At 51.3% G+C, this 22265-nt stretch overlaps 1 protein-coding gene across 24 annotated transcripts in view; it reads left to right on the top strand.

Annotated features, from left to right (window-relative positions):
• The window catches only part of SOX13 (SRY-box transcription factor 13), a 44802-nt gene that overhangs the window by 8717 nt on the left and 13820 nt on the right, over window positions 1–22265 (top strand). For 6 of the 24 annotated variants that reach the window (XM_081494998.1, XM_081494997.1, XM_081494996.1 and 3 more), the window contains exon 1: window positions 6881–7025. The exons of 9 other annotated variants lie outside the window; for them this stretch is intronic. In XM_081494998.1, the coding sequence (XP_081351124.1) occupies window positions 6904–7025 (122 nt within the window). In that variant the 5' untranslated portion in view covers window positions 6881–6903. Of the gene's footprint in view, window positions 1–8; window positions 185–6880; window positions 7392–16373; window positions 16490–22265 lie in introns of those variants that run through there. 9 more of the 24 variants (XM_081495008.1, XM_081495006.1, XM_081495016.1 and 6 more) reach the window with 8 other exon arrangements.

Genomic DNA, 22265 nt, shown 5'->3' with positions numbered 1-22265 from the left:
GTACAGCCAGGTGGTCTGGGGCCAGTGGGGCGCGGATAGTGGGGAGTGAGCTAGTGGGGAGTGAGCGGGGAGCTGCCAAAAGCAAGAGGGAGGGGCCCTCCAGCGCCTGCCATTTCTCTGACTTGTTGGAGCCCCTGTCCGTGGCCGGTGGAGAGGAAGGGTGTGTGAAAGCGTGTAAATGCGTGTAAGTGGCCAGGTGGATCTGCACATGTCTGCTAGCCGTGGGGAACCAGGCAGTACCTCTATAAGCCCCCGGAAGACAGTGGGGACATTAGACCGATGTCAGGGAGGCAAGGGGAGAGAGAGTCCAGCAGGGCCGGTGCTCAGGAGCCAGAGTGAAGCCTGCCTCCCCCCTTCAGTTCTTCAGGGCTCTGGTGCCTACACTGACTGGGGGCGCAGTTCTAGCCTACCAGGGAGGGTGGCACAGTGGGCAGTCACCCACCACTCTCTTCTGCAGGGACGCAGTCTCCTCCTGTGTCATTGTGGGGAGAGACGGGGGTGGGGGTGGGGGGGACTGTAGCCCCACCCCCCCCACCAGGAGGCTAGGGTTGGGGAGAGTCAGGGTGGCCCCTCGTTAGGGCTGGTGGGGCCAGGAGATCGAGGCTTCTCCCCTTAGTGGGGGTGAAGGGCTCAGCTGTCCCAGATCCCCAAGCCAAGAAACAGGGCAGAGAACAGAGAAACAGGGTCATACATCTAGCTTGGGGTCGAGGTATGTAGCAGGGGAGACTTTACCCTTTGGTGTCTGAGGAAGTCAGGGATGAACTTGGCTCTCAAGTTGGAGTACAAGCATACATGTCTGGGTGAATGGGGTTCTTGGAGTTGTGCAGTGCACAACCTGCACAGCTATACATGCTGCTGGCCCTTTTGGAACTGGGGTAGAGCATCAGGTACCTGTGGTTTTCACAAGGTAAGCTCCTTTCTCTTCTACCAGATTTCCCTGCCCTTAGATCCATACTCCTCAACTTGAGACTCGCAATTTGGAGGTGATATATAGATATTTGCTTCCTCTCTCTAGGTGTTGATTGACATGGAGTTTGGGAAACCAGAATTGAGGGAAGTGCTTGTACGTGAGCATGGGTGTGTGTGTACCCGGCAGTTTTAGGGGGTCTGGAGAGTCCGACTCCAGCCGCCCTCCTGTGGAGTCAGCGTCCAGTTCAGATAATTCACCAAAGGGTGAAGCGAATTTCCTGAGTCCTGAGTCAAGGCTCTCAGGTGGGGCAGGGAAGTGGGGAGAGGGAAAGTCCCTGCCTCCTCTAACAGTAACCTCTCCCCCAGGTGCCTTCCCTGACCTTTGACCAGCTGGGTCTTTGTGTCCTTGCCTTCCCCACTCCCTCTGCCATCATCAGACTCATTCATCCCTTGTCCTTCAAGATCCTGCTCTTTGATCTCTTAGGAGATGACTGGCTAATCAGATTTGCCCATCTAAATTCATGTGCTGGTGGCAAGTTAACAGGTAATTCCTGAAGCTCTTTCAACTAACCTTTTAACTGGCCACCAGGCCTTATCAATCCAAGAGGTGACTGTCCAAGTGGGAACCTGGGGTGGAGGTGGGGTGGGTCTTTGGCCCAAGGGTGCCTGCTCCATCGCACGTCCATCCAGCAAGTGGGATGGGAGCGGCTTCAGAGCTGTGCCCTGCACACGGGCTGAGAGACCAGTGAGGCCCTCACACAGTTTTGAGGAAGGTAAAGGTTAGATACTGACTGAAGGTCTCGGGCGGAGGGGTACAGGATTGCTACGGCCAACTGAAGGTCTGCCGGGGGAGGGCTGCAGAGCGTCCAAGCATCTGGGAGGGCATCACAGCCAGATCTGGGCAGTCAGGAAAGGCTCCCTGGTGGCTCAGAGGGTAAAGAGTCTGCCTGCAATGAGGGAGACCCGGGTTCGATCCCTGGGTCAGGAAGATCTCCTGGAGAAGGAAATGGCAACCCACTCCAGTATTTTTGCCTGGAGAATCCCATGGACGGAGGAGCCTGGTAGGCTACAGTCTACGGGGTCACAAAGAGTCGGACACAACTGAGTGACTTCACTTTCTTTCTTTCTTTCTTTCCTTCTTTCTTTCCTTCTTTCTTTCTTTCTTTTTTTTTAAGGGGAAGCATAGTGACCTGGAAGGTGAGGAGACAGCCTGTCGAGAGCAAGTCAGGGAGAAGGTTATAAGGGCAGGTCTCCCCACATCTCCTAGGGCCCCACTGGGGTCTCCAAGGGCATTTCAGATATCCTGTCCCTCACCAAGGACCTGGAGCATCCTGACTTTGCAGGGGAGGGAGATTGGTGAGCGCTCAAAGACAGGGTAGCTGGGGGCTCCTGGCAGCCTTGTTTGGCTATGGATTGTGTGTGGCAGCATGGGGGAGCATGGGTTTTGGGGTGCACTGATATGCATGAGATGTCTGGGGGCTGCCTGTGGTGTGAAACACAAGTGACCCAGGGACTGGAAACCCAAATCTCTCCCAGGCAGCTGGGGGGCAAGGAGTGTGGGGGAAGCTGGATGAAGGATGGGGTACAGGATTGCTACGGCCAACTGCAAATTAGCCAGGCGGGCGCTAAATGCCTTTGCTGCTTCTGCCCTCCCGGCCCTCCTGAAAATCAACAACTGTGTCAACAGCGGGATGATTGTGCTTGGCCAGTGGCAGGGCTGGGCAGGTGCTGGCAGGGCCGCCCAGCCCCATGCTGGGAGCAGGCCGCTCCGGCTGCCAGGGCCGCGGGGTAAACAAGGCCGCACACAGGCCGGCCTGGAGGGAGGGTGGCCGCAGGCGGGCAGGAGGGAGAACAGGTGTCTCAGGAGGCTGCAGACACAAAAGGCCGCTTGTCTCCCCTGCCCTGGCCCTGGGGAGCAGCCCCTCCCTGGCAGGCCCGCCCCAGACCAGTGGCCAGGTCAGCCAGAGGGTGCTGGGCTGAGGGAAGGGCCTGTGCTGACCTCCAGACTCCCCTATCTTGGTGCTTGGTTTTTTTTATTTTTTGCTTGAGGCAGAGATAAAACCAGTCCCTATCTGGCACTACCCTGGGGTCAGGACACCTGACTCTGAACAGATCCACTGTCCGTGAGGCCTCTGTGGATCTCAGTTTCCCATTGGAAAGACAGAAAGGCCCTCGCAGTGGCCAGGGCACTGCAGGAAGAAATGGACGGGAGCAAGGCAAAGGCTCTGGAGCTTTTCGGAAAAAGGGCAGCCAATGTCAGGAGTGGTGGAAGGTGGAGTGACAAGTAGGGAATCCTGGGACCAGGGCTGCAGGTGGGATTTGGAGCGGAGGTGGCTGGGTGCAGCAACGCCCCCATCCCTCCATAAACCTTAATGAAACAAACCTTTACTGAACAGGCACTGCACTAAGGTTGGGAGAGGCAAGGAAGAATAGCAGCACCATCGCGGATAGGAGGATTCTGGAGCCACACTGCCTGTGTGGCCTTGGGCAAGTAACTTAAGCTCTCAGAATCTCAGTTTCCTCATCTGTAACATAGGGGTGAACAGGAGCCACTGCAGACAGGTAAACAAATAATTGCAGTCCAGTCAAGTACTAGAGACCAGGGGTGTCCAAGGGCTCTGGAATGCCTTGGAGGAACGATCAGCTCTTCTAGGATTTTTAGAGAGTGATTCATAAAGGAGGAGCAACCTTGTTTAATTAATTAATTTCTTTTGTTTTGTTTTGACCGCACTGGGTCTTCGTTGCTCTGTGCAGGCTTTCTCTAGCTGCAGCGAGCAGGACTGCTCTTTTTCCTGTGGTGCACGGGCTTCTTGCTGAGAGTGCTACTCTTGCTGCAGAGCAAAGCCCAGGTGCAGTAGCTCCAGCTCAGTTGCTGCGCGACAGGTGGCATCTTCCTGGAGCAGGGATTGAACCTGTGTTCCCTGCCCTGGCAGGTGGATTCTTAGCCACTGTGCCACCAGGGAAGTTCAAGGTGGGGCAACATTTGAGCTGGGCTTGGAGTGAGGTCTGGGCATTTTCTGGGCCTTTCAGGCAGGGGCATCTTGTGAGCTGCAGCCCTGAGGTGTGCAGGCATCTGTTCACACCTGCCTTAGCGTCTGTGAGCCTCAACACTGGAGGGTAGCCAGGCCGCAAAGGGCCTTGGCCATGGGGGAAGGGGTTTTCACTCAGTCTGGAATGCTCCTCAACTTACAGAGAAGCAGGATGGTTTGGTAAAAACACCATGGAGTCTTAGAGTCAGAAAGTTCTGGATTGGAAGCTTTTGGATTTTGAATCTTGAGGTTGGACCATTTACCTAAATTCTCTGAGCTGCGTTTTCCTTATCTGTAAGCTGAGGCAGTGGGTTATCCTTTCTGGCAGAGTTATTGTAGTCATTGGAGGGAAGTGCTGAGACACAGCGGTTGCCCAGGATTTGCCTCTCGGGGGCTGTCGGGGCTCCTCTCTGCTTGGTCTTGCCAGTGCCATCATCCTTCCTGTGCCTAGGTTTCTATATCTGTTAAGGGGGAAACGGTGCTCTGTCTACTTTCTTCCTTGATTTTCTAGCTGGTAGCGGGCCAGGCTGCCCACTTGCTGGGTCAGGACTGATACCCAGGGCCAGAGAGTCAGCCGCAGCCTTCCCAGGGCGCTAGCCGGGCCTGCTGGACTGAGGGCAGGGGGCTGACCTCCGACAGTTCAGCCCAGGTGCTTCCCTCTAGGCAGCAGCCAGTGGGCTCCCCATCTCTTTCCCGCAGGAGCTCCCACAGGCCCTCCAGGGTTCCTCTAACCGTTGCTGTGCTGGTGTTTCTGGGGCCAGTGGGCACTGAAGTCCCGTGGACCCCAGAGGAGACCAAGGCCCTGCTCTAGACTGTGTGTCCTCAGGCCTGTCATGTTACCTCTAGGAACCTTGCTTTTCCCATCAGCAACTTGGGAAGGACCACTTGTACCCCTTCTAGGAAAAACTGTGAATGCTGTGTTGCTGTAGCAGTAGAGCCAGATGAGGATGAAGACAGCTGCCCAGGTGATTTTTGTTGCAGTTTCAAAATCCGATTGTGGAGTCAGACACTTAGTCACAATTCTGCATCTATTCTTGGTGGTTCTTGCCTTCCACGCACAGGTCCTGCCATGTGGCTCTTCTCAGGGATGCCTCGTGAAAGCTTGTCAGTTAGGAAGGGCAGAGAGTATCTCACCCCTAGCTTTGTGGATTAGGAAACTGAGATTTAAAGGCAGGGTGGTGGGGCCTCTTAGTTCCACACTGACTGTGGGTCTGAAGGGATGAGGCTGGTCCACGTGGCCTCTCTGGCCACGTGGCAGCACAAATGGAACCCACTGTGGGATCTTTGCAGGATCCCTGGCCTGCTGCCACTGGTTTGGGGGAACTGGTGATGGGAAAGGGCTAGGGGCATCAGGGAATGCCTGGGCTCTGAGGGTCTCTTGACAGCTGCAGGAAGCCCGTCCTGGGCCCAGATCTGGAAGGATACTTGCCTTGGCAGAGGCCACTATCCTCCTCCCCTCCCTCATTTGCTACCTTGGCCGTGCTCCACATGGACATAGCCCTGTTCTGTCTCCCTCCTCTCTACTCAGCATTTCTCAGGTAGCCTTCCTGGAGAGGTGAGGTCAAGGAGAGAAGTTGATACGAAGGGGAAGGGGGAAGATGGGACGGGGACAGTACTCTGCGGTACCCTGGCCAGGTGGTCAGATAGTAGCTTCCTAGGTAACCCCGGAAACAGCCTGAGTAAGAGACAGGCAGAAAAAGTAGCAGCGACACTTAGATTTTTCTGAGGGCTGTGTACATATTTACATATAATTTGCATGTAACCAATACACTAAACACGATTTCTATAGTGTATACCTAGCCACATTCACATCTGCCTTTTACCATTGCTCTTTTCAAAGATGGCCGCTCCTGGCTCTTTGCTCTTGTCCAGCCTCACTCCTGCTCTGTTCTCCCAGCCCCTTCGCAGAGGACAGGGAACGCTTGTGGGGAGGGGACAGAGAGTGGGCTTCACGGCGGCCCTGCTTTCAATCGCCCTCCCCGGGATGAGCACAGGAAGTAGTCCCCAGTGGCCCCCCACCTGTGAATGGGACTCAGGGCACCTTCGCAGTTAGGTGCACAGAGCTCGGCACTTAGCAGGTGCTCAATAAATCTGAGGATAAATCAAGGTTAGCGACAAGGAGGGACCTTGGAAAACAGAGACGTTTCCTGTTCAGACTCCTCAGGGCCCAGCTTTTGTGAAAGACAGGTAGATGGGGAGAAGTGAGCCTCTGGGGAGCAGCTTTCCCCTCTGTGGCCCCAGGAGGCATCTCTTTCTCTTCTTGGTCTTGTGGAAATAGTGGTGGGTTTGAGAGGAGCAGAAAAGGAGGGCCAGGCCTTCTATGATTTTTTTTCAGATTGAGAGTCTGTTATTAGCAATTTATGATGGCCAGGTCTGCAGCCAAGCACATTCTGTCCTCCAGTGTTGAGGGGAGACTTGCAGAGCCTTAGCAAGAGGCTCGACAGGAAAAACACCCGGGTCGCTAATTTCAGGGCTGACCATGCAGTGCCTCGGCCTGTGCTGGCGGCAGCTTTAGTGTGGGGCCAGTTTGAGTCCAGCCCTGTGTGGGAAGATGCCCTTCTGGATGGCACGGCCTCCCCACGGGACCCCAAAGGCTCCTGTAAGTGGAAGGAGCCCCCCTCCCACGTCGGCCCACTGGGTCTTGGGTTGCTGATTGCTTTCTGTGAAACAGGGTCAGGATAGTGATTAGAGCAGAGTCACTGGAGTTTCTTGAGACGGCAGGGCCTGGGAACACTCCTACAGAGAGAGAAGAGCGGCTGTGTGAGAGAAGACCCCGGAAGAGGGGCAGCGGGCAGGATGGCCACCCTTGTGGAAAGAGTGGTGCATGAGAAAACAACCCCCTTTCTGCAGAAGAGCTGAGCTGGCGGGATTTAGCTCAGTGGCCGCGAGATCGGGGCAGCAGATAGAGCTCTGCGGGCGCCGGGGCCCTGTGTGTGCCGGCTGTTGTGTGGGGTCCCGGAAGACCATGGAGAGGGCAGGAGCAGCACCTGTGGCGGCCCCTCCTCCAGGCTGGCCTCCGCGCTTCCCTGGATTCCTCACCGGTCCCCGTTCCTGGAAGCAAGCTCCCCTTCTCCATCCATTCCTCATGTAAGTCGGTTTCATTCTTCCTGTGATTTCCCTTCATCCTGTTTCCAACTGTTACGCTTTGACTAGAAGTAGCCACATGAGCCATTCTTCAAGGGGTCCACATCCCCCAGGAGGCCAAAGTGCCAAAAGGCAGAGAGCTTTGGTTGGCGGGGGGCTTCTCAGGGTCAGGTGCAGTGCTGCCTGATCCCCGGCCTCTGCTTCATGGCTGAGAGGAGCCCAATCTGCTTCCGGAAGAGCGAATCACTCAAGTAGCCGTTTCTCGCATCCCAAGCATGTCTCCAAGCTTGCTGCCGTCAGATGGTTGTTGAAAAGGCAGACTCACTGGAAGGATAAGAAGCTTTTGTGGGACTCCGGAAAGAGCCAAGGGTGAGAATGTAATGCGTTGGGTAGTGGGGGAGAGAGATGCTGGGCAGTGAGAGAATTGGCCTGGTTTCCAGCTGTGAGGATTGCACTATTATCTTACTATTATCCTCACACAGCTGACGGCCACTTATTCCCTGTCCTCTCTTCTGTGGGTTGACATCCTCTTCTCCTGCTAGCTCGAGGCTCTTGCCAGGGGTCCATGAAAGGGTGAACTCTGAGCTTTGACCCAGCATGGATAGGTTTGTTAGATGTGGAACACACGCTCTGGGCCCAGCATGAGACTTGGGGCTCCACTAGCAACCCCCGTCTCCTGCTAAGACAGATGTTAGTAGGGCGCCTCTGTGCCGGGTGCCATGAGGAGCAACGGTGACTAAACTACCAGCCAAGAGGTTGAGGAGCCCTGCTGGGGTAGAAATAGGGTGGGGGGTGGGGTGAGCTTAGAGAGCAGTTAGGAAGAGATCTTCAAGATCAGAGGGAGTCTTGAACACAGGCCAAGGAGCTGGGACTTGGTTGACAGTGAGGAACCAGAGAACGTCTCAGAGAACTTTCAGAATGGGTGACTCATTCATTGAAGCCGAAACTTCTCTCTCTGTTCTGCAGCAAAATTCCAGCAGAACCCTGTGCTTTTTCTTTCCATTCAAAGACATTTTTGCTGCCTTCAAATTGTGCTGGAACCATCTGGTAATAGAGACAACTTTCCTTCCCCCACAGGGCTTTGGGCTTCCAGGATTGGGACCAAACCTGGCAGCCTGCGAAGGGAATGTTCCTTTTCCTGGTCTGCCCTGACCACACTCACCCGGGCTTTAAGTCCCACGGGGGCTCAAGTGAGTGAGTGTAGCCAACTTTCTGAGATGTGCCATTTCTCGATAAATGAGCACAGTTATTTTGTTCAGGCTTGATGAACATTAATCTCTAGATGTCTTTTTTAAAGGCAATGGTTTGACATATTTTTTAACAACTAAGATATTCAGAGGATGGATAAGTTTTCAATTCAGTTCAATTGCTCATTCGTGTGGCTTCCCTGTCCATCACCAACTCCCAGAGCTTGCTCAAACTCATGTCCATCCAGTCAGTGATGCCATCAACCATCTCATCCTCTGTCATCCCCTTCTCCTCTCACCTTCAACCTTTCCCAGCATCAGGGTCTTTTCAAATGAGTCAGTTCTTTGCATCAGGTGGCCAAAGTATTGGAGCTTCAGCTTCAGCATCAGTCCTTCCAATGAATATTCAGGACTGATTTCCTTTAGGATTGACTGATTTGATCTCCTTGCTAAGGAATTCTCAAGAGTCTTCTCCAACACCACAATTCAAAAGCATCAATTCTTCGGCTCTTAGCTTTCTTTATGGTCCAACTCTCACATCCATACATGACTACTAGAAAAACCATAGGTTTGACTAGATGGACCTTTGTTGGCAAAGTAATGTCTCTGCTTTTTAATATGTTGTCTAGATTGGTTATAGCTTTCCTTCCACGGAACAAGTGTCTTTTAATTTCATGGCTGCTGTCACCATCTGCAGTGATTTTGGAGCCCAAGAAAATAAAGTCTGTCACTGTTTCCATTGTTTCCCCATCTATTTGCCATGAAGTGATGGGACCGTATGCCATGATTTTAGTCTTTTGAATGTTGAGTCTTAAGCCAGCTTTTTCACTCTTCCTCTTTCACTTTCATCAAGAGGCTCTTTAGTTCCTCTTTGCTTTCTGCCATAAGGGTGGTGTCATCTGCATATCTGAGGTTATTGATATTCCTCCCGGCAATCTTGATTCCAGTTTGTGCTTCATGCAGTCTGGCATTTCTCATGATGTACTCTGCATATCGGAGAAGGCAATGGCACCCCACTCCAGTACTCTTGCCTGGAAAATCCCATGGACGGAGGAGCCTGGTAGGCTACAGTCCATGGGGTCGCTAAGAGTCGGACACAACTGAGCGACTTCACTTTCACTTTTTCCTTTCATGCACTGGAGAAAGAAATGGCAACCCACTCCAGTATTCTTGCCTGGAGAATCCTAGGGACGGCAGAGCCTGGTGAGCTGCCGTCTATGGGGTCGCACAGAGTCGGACACGACTGAAGCGACTTAGCATAGCATAGCACTCTGCATATAAGTTAAATAAACAGGATGACAATATACAGCCTTGATGTACTCCTTTCCCAATTTGGAACCAGTCTGTTGTTCCATGTCCGGTTCTAACTGTTGCTTCTTGACCTGCATAAGCTTTACCCATATCTCATTATGTGAAGGCACTGGGTGGAGACCAAACCCTGCCCACAGGGAAGCAGTAATCTGTCTGAGGAGGTGAGACAGGATCATCGGAACCAGCTGTGTTGTGAGAACAGAGTCTTTTAGCTGAGTGGGCCAGGGCACCAGAACTCTTTTTTTTCTTTTTTAGTATTTGTTTTAAAATTTTATTTATTTAGTTGGCTACTCTGGGTCTTAGTTGTGGCATGTGGGATCTAGCTCCCTGACCAGGAATTGAACTTGGGCCCCCTGCATTGGGAGCTCGGAGTCTTAGCCACCAGACGACCAGGGAAGTCCCATGTCAGGACCCTTGAAGACATTTTTGTTTCCATGGGCTTGGTGTCAGAGGCTGGGTGCAAGGTGGAGTTAGACAGATCTCTCTTTGCATGCTAGTTCTGCTTCTTCTGAGCTGAGAGATTTCTGGCAAATACTAGAACTTTCTTTGAGCTTAGTTTTTTTCACCTACAAAGTGGGAAAAGAATAATACCTACCTCCCAAGTTTAAAAGGATTCAGTGAAGTGATGTATATATTACAGTGTCTGGAGTATACTAGATACCAGTTAGTGGGAGCTGATGTTAGTATCATGGCCGTGGTGGTGCTTGTGGGAACGATGGTGCAGCTCTCCTGGGGCCTGTCTGGATGTGAGGGCAGCTCCTCCCTTGGGTCATGAGCATGGCTTATATGGGATTTGGAAAAGGGAGAGTGTGGTGGGCAGACTCTGTCAGCTGTGACACCTCTCTCAGCCTCCCATCAAATTCTTTCTTCAGATGTGGCGTACAGATGGTGCTGTGTGACCCTGGCCAGGATACTTAGCCAATCTGTGCTTCAGCTTCGGGAATTATAAATTGCTGCTGACAATCATACCTGGTACTAAGAAGATTAAATAAAAAGGGTTACCTGGAATATTCAGACACTGTCTGCCATGGGGGGCGGTGGAGGGGAAGTTCTTATCCAGGCTATTGCTGTGGTTATTCTGCTACAGGAGTGACCCATGCACTCAAAGAAACAAGGGCAAGAGCTGCTGCCCCAAGTGTTCCCGGAGCTTGGAGCAGGGGTAGGGTGTGGGGTAGAGGTGGGCTAGGGTGTGGACCCCAGTGTGTGGACCTCACTGTGCTGGCACTGGAGGGCAGCCCAGAAAAGAGGGTGAACTTTCTCGCTCATCAGCTGCAGGCAGGGTGTTGCCAGGTAGAGCAGAAATGATAGTTTGGCTCAGAGTGTACTGCCATTCGTCCTTTACCCAGTGTTGTCCCTTAATCGGGTCACTAAGGGGGACAGTTCTACACCAAGTAGAATGGATTTTTGCAAAACTGGTGAAATTCACTTGTAAGTTGGGATCGCTTGAAAGCATGAAACCACTGCATTCACCAAACCCAACTGCTGATGAATTTTTATAATTCATAGTAACAGACAGCCTTTAACTAACCTTTGGACTCGGGGCGCTCCAGAGCCACCTGTAGGAACCCAGCAGGAAGTGGAGGATGTCCCCCAGCATGCAGCAGCAGAGAAGGCTGATTGGATTGGGTGCGCCTGCAGGGAAGCTGCCTTTTCTCCAGAGTCCTTGTGCTGCGGTTTTGGAATTGGAGGCAGGTGGACCTTCTGTGGGATTTTGCGTCCACCCTTTAGCTTCAGGTGCCTCAGTTATAAAATGGGTTTTGTTGCTACCAAAAATATCTGTGTGGTGCTTATCTGGTTGTGCTCACTCAGAACATGGCAGGTGCTGTCACTGTCCTGCTGATGTGGGCTGCAGCCTGAAGGTGGAAACCAGGGCCTTAGCAGCACTTGTATTTCTGCAGCATCAAAGACCTTGGAGCCCTCCTCGACTTAAAATTTTATCTCTGAGAGAAGAAATAGTAATGTATCCCATGAGCAAATGGAAAAACTGAGACCTTGCAAGTTTGGGTGGTGTGTCCCAGGCCCCACAGTGAGTTCCAGGTGTCCAAACCCCTAACAGTTGTATGGGGTTTTCTAAACCATTAAGTGTGTGAAGCATTTTGACATTTAGAAAATCACTATGCTGAGGCTCCAAGCAATTTGGTGGTGTATATTTTGACTCCCAATTTATAGATAGGAAAACTGAGGCTCAGAAAATTAGGACTTACCTAGGATTGTACCTTGATTTTGTGGCAGAGCTGGGGCTCCAACTCAGACCTCCAGCCTCCAAATCCAGGCTTCACTGCCACTGTGCACTCAGAATTACCACGTGGGTCTATGTGATCCTCTCTGCAGTAACTTCCTCTCCAAGCAGGTAGATCTGTTAGGGTGACTAGTCATGAGCCAGCAGGGAGAGGGTTAAATTCCTCCCTTAGCGAGGGCAGGTTTTGAGCTGGGCACCTCTAGTGACCGCATCACTGACCCTCACCCCGGGTGAGGGCGTGAGCTGTAGGGGAGGGGAAGGAGAGCAGCTCTAAGGGATGGGGGGGTCGCTGGAGCAGCAGGTGGGGGGGCACTCATCTCTCTTCTTTGCTGGACAAAGATGGACAGAGATGCCAGTGGCTTTTTTCAGTTTCCCTTGTGGCGGACGGGCATCAGCAGGGCCTGCCCTCTCAGTCAGGCCCAGGACCCCGGCCGCGCTTAGAGACGTTGGAAGCCCTGTGATGTGATCTTGGGTAGGTGGGAGCTGGGCTAGCTTTTTACCAGTAAAGGCACCAGTAATAGAGAATGGAACTATCCAATGACCCTTCTGACTGGATGGGCCTTTGGTCCCAGCCTGTCATTCATTGAAGAGGAGAAGGAAGCCTTGGGTGGTCCAGAGAAACCAGCGTCTCTGAAATGAGTGGGTGACTCTGAACACTGGGGAGGCTTCTCCATTCCCTCCTTCCCTCCCCAGGTGGCCCTCACCCAGTCTCCCCCTCTGTTAGCTCAGACCTACTTTAAAGCATTTGTTTGGATTATTGTCCCTGTGTCCTCCCTAGATGGGCCTCAAGGAGGTCCAGAGCTGTAGACTAGACTGCCCAGGGCTGCTCAGCAAGTCGGGGATAGGGAGAGCTGTTCTGGAAGGCAGGTGTCACCCAGTGCTTTCCTGGATACTGCCACCCCAAGAAGGACAATTGAGGAAAGGCTTTCCAGGAAAGCAAGGAGCTGACTTAAAGGAAATGCGCAAAATCTCTTCCTCTATCCCCGCCTTCCTGCTCCCAGACCCTTCCCCTCCCCACTGAGAAATCCTAAATACACCTGTCTCTGCGTGATAGGGAAAAGCCTTTAACTGTACCTAGAGATGAGGGAGGCACTGAAGGGAAAGCCTGCTAACTGGTGGGGCAGGTCTCGCTCTGTCTGGCTCTGGCTGTTTTAGACACTTCAATTAGTGATGTTAATGATGGCTTTGTGAGCAAGGGGCTCTCTCCAAGGCAGCTGGTCCCCAGGCTGCACACCCCCTGATGCCTGGCCAGACCTGAGTCCCCAGTCTGTGAGTCTGTGTTATGCCTGTCTGCAAGATTAAAGGTGCCATGAAACTGTAAATTATTAGCAGTTTCATGTTCTCCATCTTTTTTTGTGGCTAACATACATAATAATGAAATTGACCGTTTTAATAATTTTCAATTGCATAGTTTGGAAGCGTTAAGTACATTTGCATTGTGCAACTGCCCCTGCTGTCTATCTCCAGAAGTTTGCCTCACCCTAAACTAAAACTCTGTACTTGTTAAATAATAAATCCCCTTAGCCCCTCTCCTCAGCCCCTAATAACCTCTATTTTACTTTCTGTCTCTATAAATTTAACTATTGTTAAGTACCTCATACAAGCAGAATCAAGAAATGTTAGTCTTTTTGTTATTTCACTTAACATTTTCAAGTTTCCTCCATGTTGTAACATGTGTCAGATTTCCTTTTTAAGGCTGATGATATTCCGTTCATATCTACACCATGTTTTATTTTATCCATTCACTCTTCCACAGACACTTGGGTTGTTTCCACCTTTTGGCTATTGCAAATAGTGTTGTAAAAGCATGGGTGAGCAGCATCTCTTCACAGCCCTACCTTCACATCCTTTGGTTATTCACCCAGAAGGAGAATTGCTGGATCATATGGTTATTCTATGTTTAAGTTCTTGAGAAACCACTGTATTGTTTTCCATAGCAGCTGTAAAATTTTACATTCCCACCAGCAATTGTCTGCATCCTTGCCAACACTTCTTTTTTCTTTTTTTAAAATAGTAGCCATCATAATGGGTGTGACATGGCACCTCACTGTGATTCTCCATCTTTTTAAGGGGAAGTCAGGCCCCAGGAAACACTAAGACATGTCCTCCGCATTGCAGAAGCAGCCAGGCCCTGGGCCCATGTTTCTGGGTCTCTGTCACAGCCTCCATCCTGTCCTTTTGCTACATACTTGTCCTGTCAAGAGGAGGCAGACGAGGGGAGGGTTTATAGATTAGGAGGTTGGGATTAACGGATACACTCAACTATCTATAAAAATAGATAACCAGTAAGAACCTACTGTATAGCACAGAGAACTCTACTCAATATTTTGTAATAACCTATAAAGGAAAAGAATCTGAAAAAGAATATATATGTATATGTATAACTGAATCACTTTGCTGAACACCTGAAACCAACACAACTAACACAAATCAACTATACTTTAGTAAAAAAAAAAAATAATAAAGAAAAAGAGGAAGCAGGTGAGGTCCTTCTTCTACCTTGCTTTTTCTGCTGATTGCCAGGGCCCTTTCCTTGCCTTCTGTCAGAGGGGCAGAACGGCCCTGGCCCATCAGAAGTGTCTGGAGGATGAATGACCTTCCAGGGGGATAAGAGGGTTTCAGTAATATTGAGATTTAAAGAGTTGGATTGTTTTATCCCTGGGTGTTGGGTAAATTACGGCACAACCACTGAAGAGATGTGCAACAATTACAAATGACTTCATAATGAATTTCCTTTCTGTTTTGCTACACCACATGGCTTGTGAGATTTTAGTTCCCCAACCAGGGATCCAATCCATGCCCTCGACAGTGAAAGTACAGAGTCCTAACACTGGACTACCATGAAATTCCCTGAAGAATTTTAAATAATTTCCAGTTTTTAGTAACATGAAAACTTCTGATATACTATTACACGTATATGGAGGGGAATAGTGTAAAACTTGTTTGTGAGCTTAATGATGAAAAAGAAAACTAGACATAGGAAAAAGATTTAATGGAAATATGCCAAAGTGTTATCAGTTGCCACCTCTGGATTAATGTGTAGTGGGTGACTTTAATCTTTTTGTCTTTATGTTATTCAAAATTTTTCAGATTATCTATTATACAATGAGTACATATTCCTTTTATAGTCAGAAAAAAATTGATAGTAAGATGACTGCCACTATTCATTTGGCACATAGTTGAGAGGTCTGTGAAGTGTACAGAGCTGCTCAGGCTGATGGTGGGACGCTAAGGTGTGGAGGTGTGGGGACAGAGGGCAAGGAAGGACTCTCAAGACCCTGGCCAGGTGATCGCTTGGGGAGGTCAGAGAGTGGGGCATCTCTGCACCCTCCAGTGCTGCTCTGAACTCATGACATTATGACCCTGGTTTTGAATTATTTGATGTCTGCATGTGGCATTTGCCTTTGACTTTTCTCACTTCAACTAAGCTAGGACCTGCCTGGATCCCTTGACCCCCATCAGGAGAGCACAGTGACCATGCAGAGGTTAAGACTGAGGGGCAGGTGATTCAGCCTCCAGTAGGTGATTTTCCTCTTAGGACCTCAAACAAATGGAAGAGAAACCAGTATAATCCAGTGCTTGAAAGAAAGTGCTTGACAGCCAGTCTCTGGGCCAGTGTTTTGCTCACCACTCATTGGCCATGACCTTTGACAGTTGATTAGCCTCCTTAAGGCTTTGTGTCCTCAGTAGTAAAACAGAGATGATAATAGTAACTATTTCACAGGGCTCAGGAAAGTATTAAAAGAGCTAATGCCTATTGATGGCCCTTAGCTTATTGTGTGCCTGATTCCTGTTGTCTGGTTGAGAGGAAGATTCTGATGCTAGACTTCCTGGACGCAAATCACCTCTGTGCCTCAGTTTCTCCATCTGTAAAATGGAGATCATAATGCTAACTATCTCAGATGGTTATTGTGAAAATGAAATAAATTACTATAAATAAAAGTGATTCAAATAATACTCAGCACATAGTAAATACTTAGGAAATGTTAACTATAATCAGAGGGGTACACACCAGAGTGGCAACCAGTTGTGTGTGGAGGGCATCTGCCAACTCATCTGATTGTCCCAGGAGTCCCATCTCACAGGTTAGTGCCCATCATTCAGTTGTTGAATACTTTGAATGTCATCATTGTTATTATTACTGATTTGGGCTCCAGATGTCAAGATCCCTATCTCATCCTACCCCTTTGCCAGATTTCTCTCTTCTTAGTTGAAATGGTCCTACTCAGTTTCCAAAGGGTACTGGTGCTGGAAGTTGGGGTCCCAGGCAGACTGGGGTGCAAGCTGGCTGCTTTGGGGATTGCTTGATGAACATTTTAGATGAAATCAGAGACTTAAAGCTATTTTCCTCCCCTTGCTCCCCCGCCCTTTTGAGAAGGAGCCAAAGCCAAGAAAAGACAACCACTCACAAATATAAAGGGGACCATGAACATAACCAACAGGAGAAATCTGTTGTGGCAGTCTTGGCTGCCGGTGGGCCGATGGGGTAGATAATGGGAGAGGAAACATGGCCTTTGCAGAGAAATAGAACGGAACACTTTGTTCACTGGAAGAATGAACACTGCTTGAGTAAGAGCTGCTCAGTCGGGGTTTCCGATGATGAGCTTGTCTTTGGGGAGATGATGGTGATTAGGCTTTCTCAAGGCGCAGGTGGTGTTCCACCCAGAAACCCTGGGGCGGGGGAGAGAAGGTGACAGGGGAAGCCGCAGATCGGAGCAGGGCGCCCAAAGGTGAGGCCAGTGCGTCCCCGTCCAGCTCGCGGGCCCTGGCTGCTGCCCGTAGTGCCGCCAGCCACTTAATTCTTCTGCTCTCTGCCCTAGTCGAGGAGCGGGATGTTCAAATCCCTCTGGAAGCCCCCGAACCTTTTCTCAAAGTACATCTTTTTATGGAGCCTTAGGGAGGTATAGGGGCTTCCCCGGTGGCTCAAATGGTAAAGAATCAGCCTGCAATGCAGGAGACTCCGGTTCGATCCCTGGGTCGGGAAGAGCCCCTGGAGAAGGAAATGGCAACCCACTCCAGTATGCATGCCTGGAGAATCCCATGGACAGAGGAGCCTGTTGGCCTATATTGTCCACGGGGTCGCAAAGAGACTGAGGAACTGTCACTTTTTTCATAGGGAGGTCCATCCCAGGGAGGAGATGATGAGGCCAGGTGTATTTTCTGATTATTTGCATGCCAACTTTCTGGGTCAAGACGGTATCCTGTCAACACTTCCCTGAACATATATTCTGTTCCAGATTTTCTAAGCTTATGATTACCTTCTAATCACAAAGTAGGTATTGAAATCTCTGTTTTACGTGTGAAGAAACTAAAGTTTTGAGAGACTGAATCTTTCCCCCAAGTTTCCAAAGTGACTTTGGTTTTTTTTTTTGATTAATTCTTCCTTGGCCATGACTCAAGTCAGAAACGACTGGAATCTTGTAAGCGGCAAAGACAGTGGCAGCTCGACCTTTGCTGGACCAGATCCTGTTACCTGGGTTAGAGGGAGCCAGGGCACAGCCAACAGACGAGAAGACGTGGATCTGGGCGTTAGTGATGGCTGAGTTCAGATGCCTCCGCTGGGCCTTGGGTGGGTCAGGAAAATGAGAGGCGAGCCCTTGCCCAGTGCCCAGTGTTCTGGCATTGCTTGCTCCTTTTCCTCCTGTCCCCATGGTTAACGCTCAGGGCTATCCCACAAGGCAGGTCTCTGACAAGGCCAGTCGGCCTGGGCCGCACCGTTTCTGCCGCGCGCTGGCCCTGGGCGGGACCCTGCTTGTGCAAAGGAGCAGACGCGCCCTCATTCAGGACGTGGGCCTGGACCTGGCCGCTGGTGAGGGCAGGACTGCAGCTGCCCCAGTCCTGTGGCCGGGCTGCTAACGGGGCTCGGGAGGGGGTGAAGACAGCCTCAGGTCCTGAAGCAGGAGGGGCCCCGGACGAGGGCCTCCAGGGAACACCGTTGACCTCCTCGGCTTTACCCAGGCCAGTGGGGCAGCCCCCTTCCACGCTGCCTCTTCTGTCTCTGGGTGGGAATGGCACAGCTCGTTTCTCCCCGCTTTTTAAGTCCTTTGTGCCCTTCGGCTGGGGGTCAGCTGAATCTTGGCAGCTGCCAAAGCTCTGTCTGGAGCTGGGTTTCTGTGCCGGCGATGCAGGGGGCTGCCTCCTCTTGCAAGCTAGGACAGGGGCTCCCGGGAGTTCAGCGCGCCTCAGTCTAGCTAGTCTTGGCCATTCTGCTAGGTGATGAATTACCTTGGTTAGCCCGGAAACAGCCCAGGGACTGGGGGTGTTGGCCGTTGTCTCCACCTGAGCTGGGCTAGACGGGGCTACACCATGGATCTGTTCACTCCCAGGGCCCACAGAGGTCTAAGAGAGGGAGAGAGCCTCGCAGGAAAGCTCTGTTCCAAGCCTGTGGCCAGCCCCGCTCCCAGCTCTGAGTAAACAGCAGAGATAGGATCGGGTGTAGCCAGGAAGGGTGGCAGGGTGCGGCCTGGGAGAAGAATGGCAGGATGTGGCACCGGGCACCGTGCTGGGCACCCACGCCTCGGGCTATTGTTCAGGGCTGCCCGAGGCTCTCAACTCTCAGGGGCCCTGAAAGGAAGCGATGTTCCCCTGGGACCCGTTCCCCTGGCCCTGCCCCTCCCGGCCACATGCTTCCTCCCTGGCAGTGCCCTTAGCACCACCCATGCAGGGCCAGCTCGGGGGTGGGGGTCTCAGCAAAGGGTTAGGTGTGTGCCCAGCAGGGAAGTGTCGTCACTGGCCCTCCTAGGAGGGTCTGCCTTCCTGCAGTCCTGGATCTGAGTCACCCGTCATGCTCCGATGACTGGAATTTATCTCTATCTTTATCTGTATCTAGATTTGGAGGTGGGGGGAAGGGCTGTTGTTATGGAGGAGGAAGGTCTGAGAGTAAAAAGTCCTTTGATTCCAATCTGGCTGGGCTGGTTGTTGTCTGATTGGGAGAGGAAGTGGCTGGTGATTTGTTTGGGGGTAGAAAGGGGCTTAGTTTGTGTGCGCCTGGGGTGGGAGGGGGTCAGAGGGGCTGGGAGAGGGTTGACTATAGGCAGGAAAAAAGGAGATTAGCACCTGGAGTCTGCTTGGTTGCAGACTACAGAACTGTGCTCTGCACCATCATCCCTCTGCGGAGGGCTGGCGTCTCTCTGCCTTGTCCTGGGCGCTGGATTTGGAGTCAGCTCAGAGACTCAAGACTGCGGCACCCAGGGTGGGGCTGGCTGGAGCCGTCTCCTCCTAGGGGCCTTCACTTCTAAAGATGCTCAGGTGAGGTTAAACCAAGGAGAAGGCAGCGGAGGGCCTGTGGGTTAGATTCCCTGGAAGGGAAGGCAGAGCAGGAATGCTGCTCCGTGCCCCAGCTAGTTGAAGGTCCTCTGACTATTCCTAAATCAGTATGCCCAAACAAGCCAGGTGAACCTGACCTTTCTGGGCCTCAGTTTCTCTGTTTATAAAATATGAGTAAGACTGGGCAACAGGGAGATTGGGTACATGGAAGCGCTTCTACCCGAGTGAGAGTCCCACCAGGGTGGCCTCTGACCAGGACCTGGGTGGGAACTGGGGGAGGCCAGTAATCCACATCTCCTGAGCACCAGAAGTCTTTGACTTCTGGGCATCTGGGGAGAGGGGAGGATGTGACTGCTGACCTTAAAACCTCCTGAAAAATCATGTATATATGATTGAAGCATGGAGCATACTTTGTAGGGAAGGGGTAATAAGGGAGTTTTGTTTTTTTTTTAAGTCTCTGGAAGAGACTTAAGGGAAAACTCCACAGGGTCTTTAAATTCAAAAAGTTTGGAAAATGTTTCTTACTGTCCCAAGGTAGGAACAAAAGGAAATGGACTTGCCTTGCTACTGAGGGATTTGGGTCATTCATGGGAAGAGCTTAGATGCAAGGAAGATGCAGCTGAGGATAACTGGGTGTGGGAGGTGGGGGTGTGGGAAATTGGACCCAGAGAGCAACATCTATCTGATGATGATGATTATAATAGTTGTCACTTACGTATTCAGATCTGCCTTGTCCTATGCTGCTGAGCTATATTATACTCTCTGAGTGTTGCACAAATGTTTATTGAGCACCTATATGTTCCAGGCACTGTGCTAGACTCTGAGGTTATAATGATGAGCAAAACTTAGCTTATTTTCACAGTGTGGGGTTGGATGTGTTCTCAGGCTACTGGGCCAGTCAGAAATAAAACATGTGAAGGTATCATTACCAATTGGGAAAAGTACTTTGAAGTCCCAAGTTCAGGGTGCCAAGAGAATGTAAAATAGGCACATATTGTAGGGTCTGGAGTGTTAATGGAAGGCTAATGTCTTCCTTCATCTTTGGTCTTCCCTTGTGGCTCAGCTGGTAAAGAATCCACCCGCAATGTGGGAGACCTGGGTTCGATCTCTGGGTTGGGAAGATCCCCTGAAGAAGGGAATGGCTACCCACTCAGGTATTCTGGCCTGGAGAATTCCACGGACTACAGTCCATGGGGTCTCAAAGAGTCAGACACAACTGAGTGACTTTCACTTCAATCTCTTCATATTGGGGGTTTTATTCCCATTTCACTGAGAAGGAAATTGGGATTTAGAGAGGTTATGTCAGTTGTCCAATCAATTAAGCAAAGTTAGGATTCAAATGGACTCAGGTCTGTCTGATCCAGAGACTTCTCTCTCTCAACCACCTGGCTCTAGGAGCATCCTGGGCTATATGGCAACCTAATAGATGCTCACCCTGTATTATTTAATCTCCATGGACACCTGCGAGAGATGGATTATTATACCCATTATATGGATTAGGAGGTGGAGGCTCAGAGTTAATTAACTTCCCAAGGTAACACAAGTCAGTTGGTGGCAGGGCAGAGATTTGAATCCAGATCGTTAGACCCCAAAGCCTGCACTCTGCATCAACCCTGGGCTGTTGCTTCTCCATAAACCAATGAATCCAGGGAGGGGACCAGTGGAGAGCCAGGGCCAGTGCCTGAAGTGGAGACAGATGCCTGTGGGAATGAAGGGCCCTTTTCTGGGCTGCTAGCAGGATCTGGCAGGTTATCTGGTGGGGTACCACGCCCTGGTGAACAGACTGACACCTCCAAGCTAGCTTGACTGGTCGCCAAGAGCCATTTTCTTTGTTACCAGGCGCTGTGTCAGAAGCTGGGATGAATTGTTGGGAGCCCCTCCCCAAAATAAAGATAATCCCAGTACCCAGTTGGGTGTACTCTTGGGAGTTAAGAGTGGTTAGAAAAGGCCATCAAGGTCAAAGGGTCATGTCTTAGTGCAGCCTGGTCCAACAGAAATATAAGGTGAGCCACACTTATACACGTTTTTTCCTGGCTACACTAAGTGCAAAAAGAAACAGGTGAAACGAATTTTAACGATGTGTTTTCTTTAACCCCAAAGTGTCCAAACAGTTATAATTTCAACGAGTAATCAATAACCAATCATTAATGTGTTGTTTTACATTAATGTGTAAAACATTTACACATAACGTATTGTTTTCGTCCTAACCCTTCCAAAACGAGGGTGTAGTTTGTACTCAGCACGTTTCCGCTGGGACCAGCCGCGGTATAGGTGCTCAGCAGCGGGGTAGCCAGGGTACCGGGCCGTGCGGCCCGGGGGTTCACTAGGACCGAGTATCACCTCCTCTGCCTCGGCCTTCAGCGGCGGGGGGGGTGCTGGGGGCCCCGGGGGAAGCGGGGGGGTGCTGGGGGCCCCCGGGTGCCCTCGGGGCGCATGGGCCGCGTGGGGAGCGCCCTGAGGGTCCCCGGAGGAGAAAGCCCCCAGGACCCCGGCCCGGGCGGGGCGCGGGGGGCGCGGAGCCGGCCAGGGATCAGAAGCCCGCGGCCCCGCATTGTTCGCCTGTCACACTTCCTTTGGCTTTATTGCCTTTGTCCAACACCCTATTGTCTGATTTCCTTTTGTCCCCCTTTCAGCGCTGCTGTCTTTTATTTTCCAGCCAGCCTGGTTGTTTTCATTTCTTTTGTCTGAAGTTCCTGAGAGGAAGGTTTTATTTTCAGCGGTTTGATTAATTCACAGCTTGAGCCCCGGGTTGTTTGTTATGTAATTGCGGCCCTCGGCTTCAGGATCGCGCCCCTCCCCCGCGGCCCCCGCCCCCCGCGCCCCTCCCCGCCCGGGTGGGCCGCGCGCCGGCTTCCTGCCTGCTGGCCGGGCCCGCGCGGGGGGGCGGGACCCAGGCGCGCCCCAGGGCCGGGCTGGGCCGCGCGAGGGATCTCTTCTCTTCCTCTCTCCTCACCCTGCAGTGCCCTTCCTGGACCCCACACCAAGCCCCCAGGGCACCTTGCCCTTTGAAAGTGGCAGGAGAGTCTGGTCTGCTCTGGTCTGCAGGATGGCATCAAATCCAGCAGATACATCTTATTCGACTGGAATGCTTTCAGTTATTTCATGTGAAATACTGTGCATGTATACAGTTGTGTACATCTATCGTATATAGCACATCGCATCTTCATTATAAGAAATTTTGTTATACAGAGGTGATGTAATATACAGATATTATACTGCACCTGCAATTTAATTTGAGGG

Source organism: Giraffa tippelskirchi, chromosome 5, assembly GCF_054371585.1.
Source record: "Giraffa tippelskirchi isolate mGirTip1 chromosome 5, T2T-mGirTip1v1.2.pri, whole genome shotgun sequence".
Classification (NCBI taxonomy): Eukaryota; Metazoa; Chordata; class Mammalia; order Artiodactyla; family Giraffidae; genus Giraffa; species Giraffa tippelskirchi.
The sequence above is the reverse complement of the archived record's forward strand: the minus strand, read 5'-3'. Positions and strand labels throughout refer to the sequence as shown.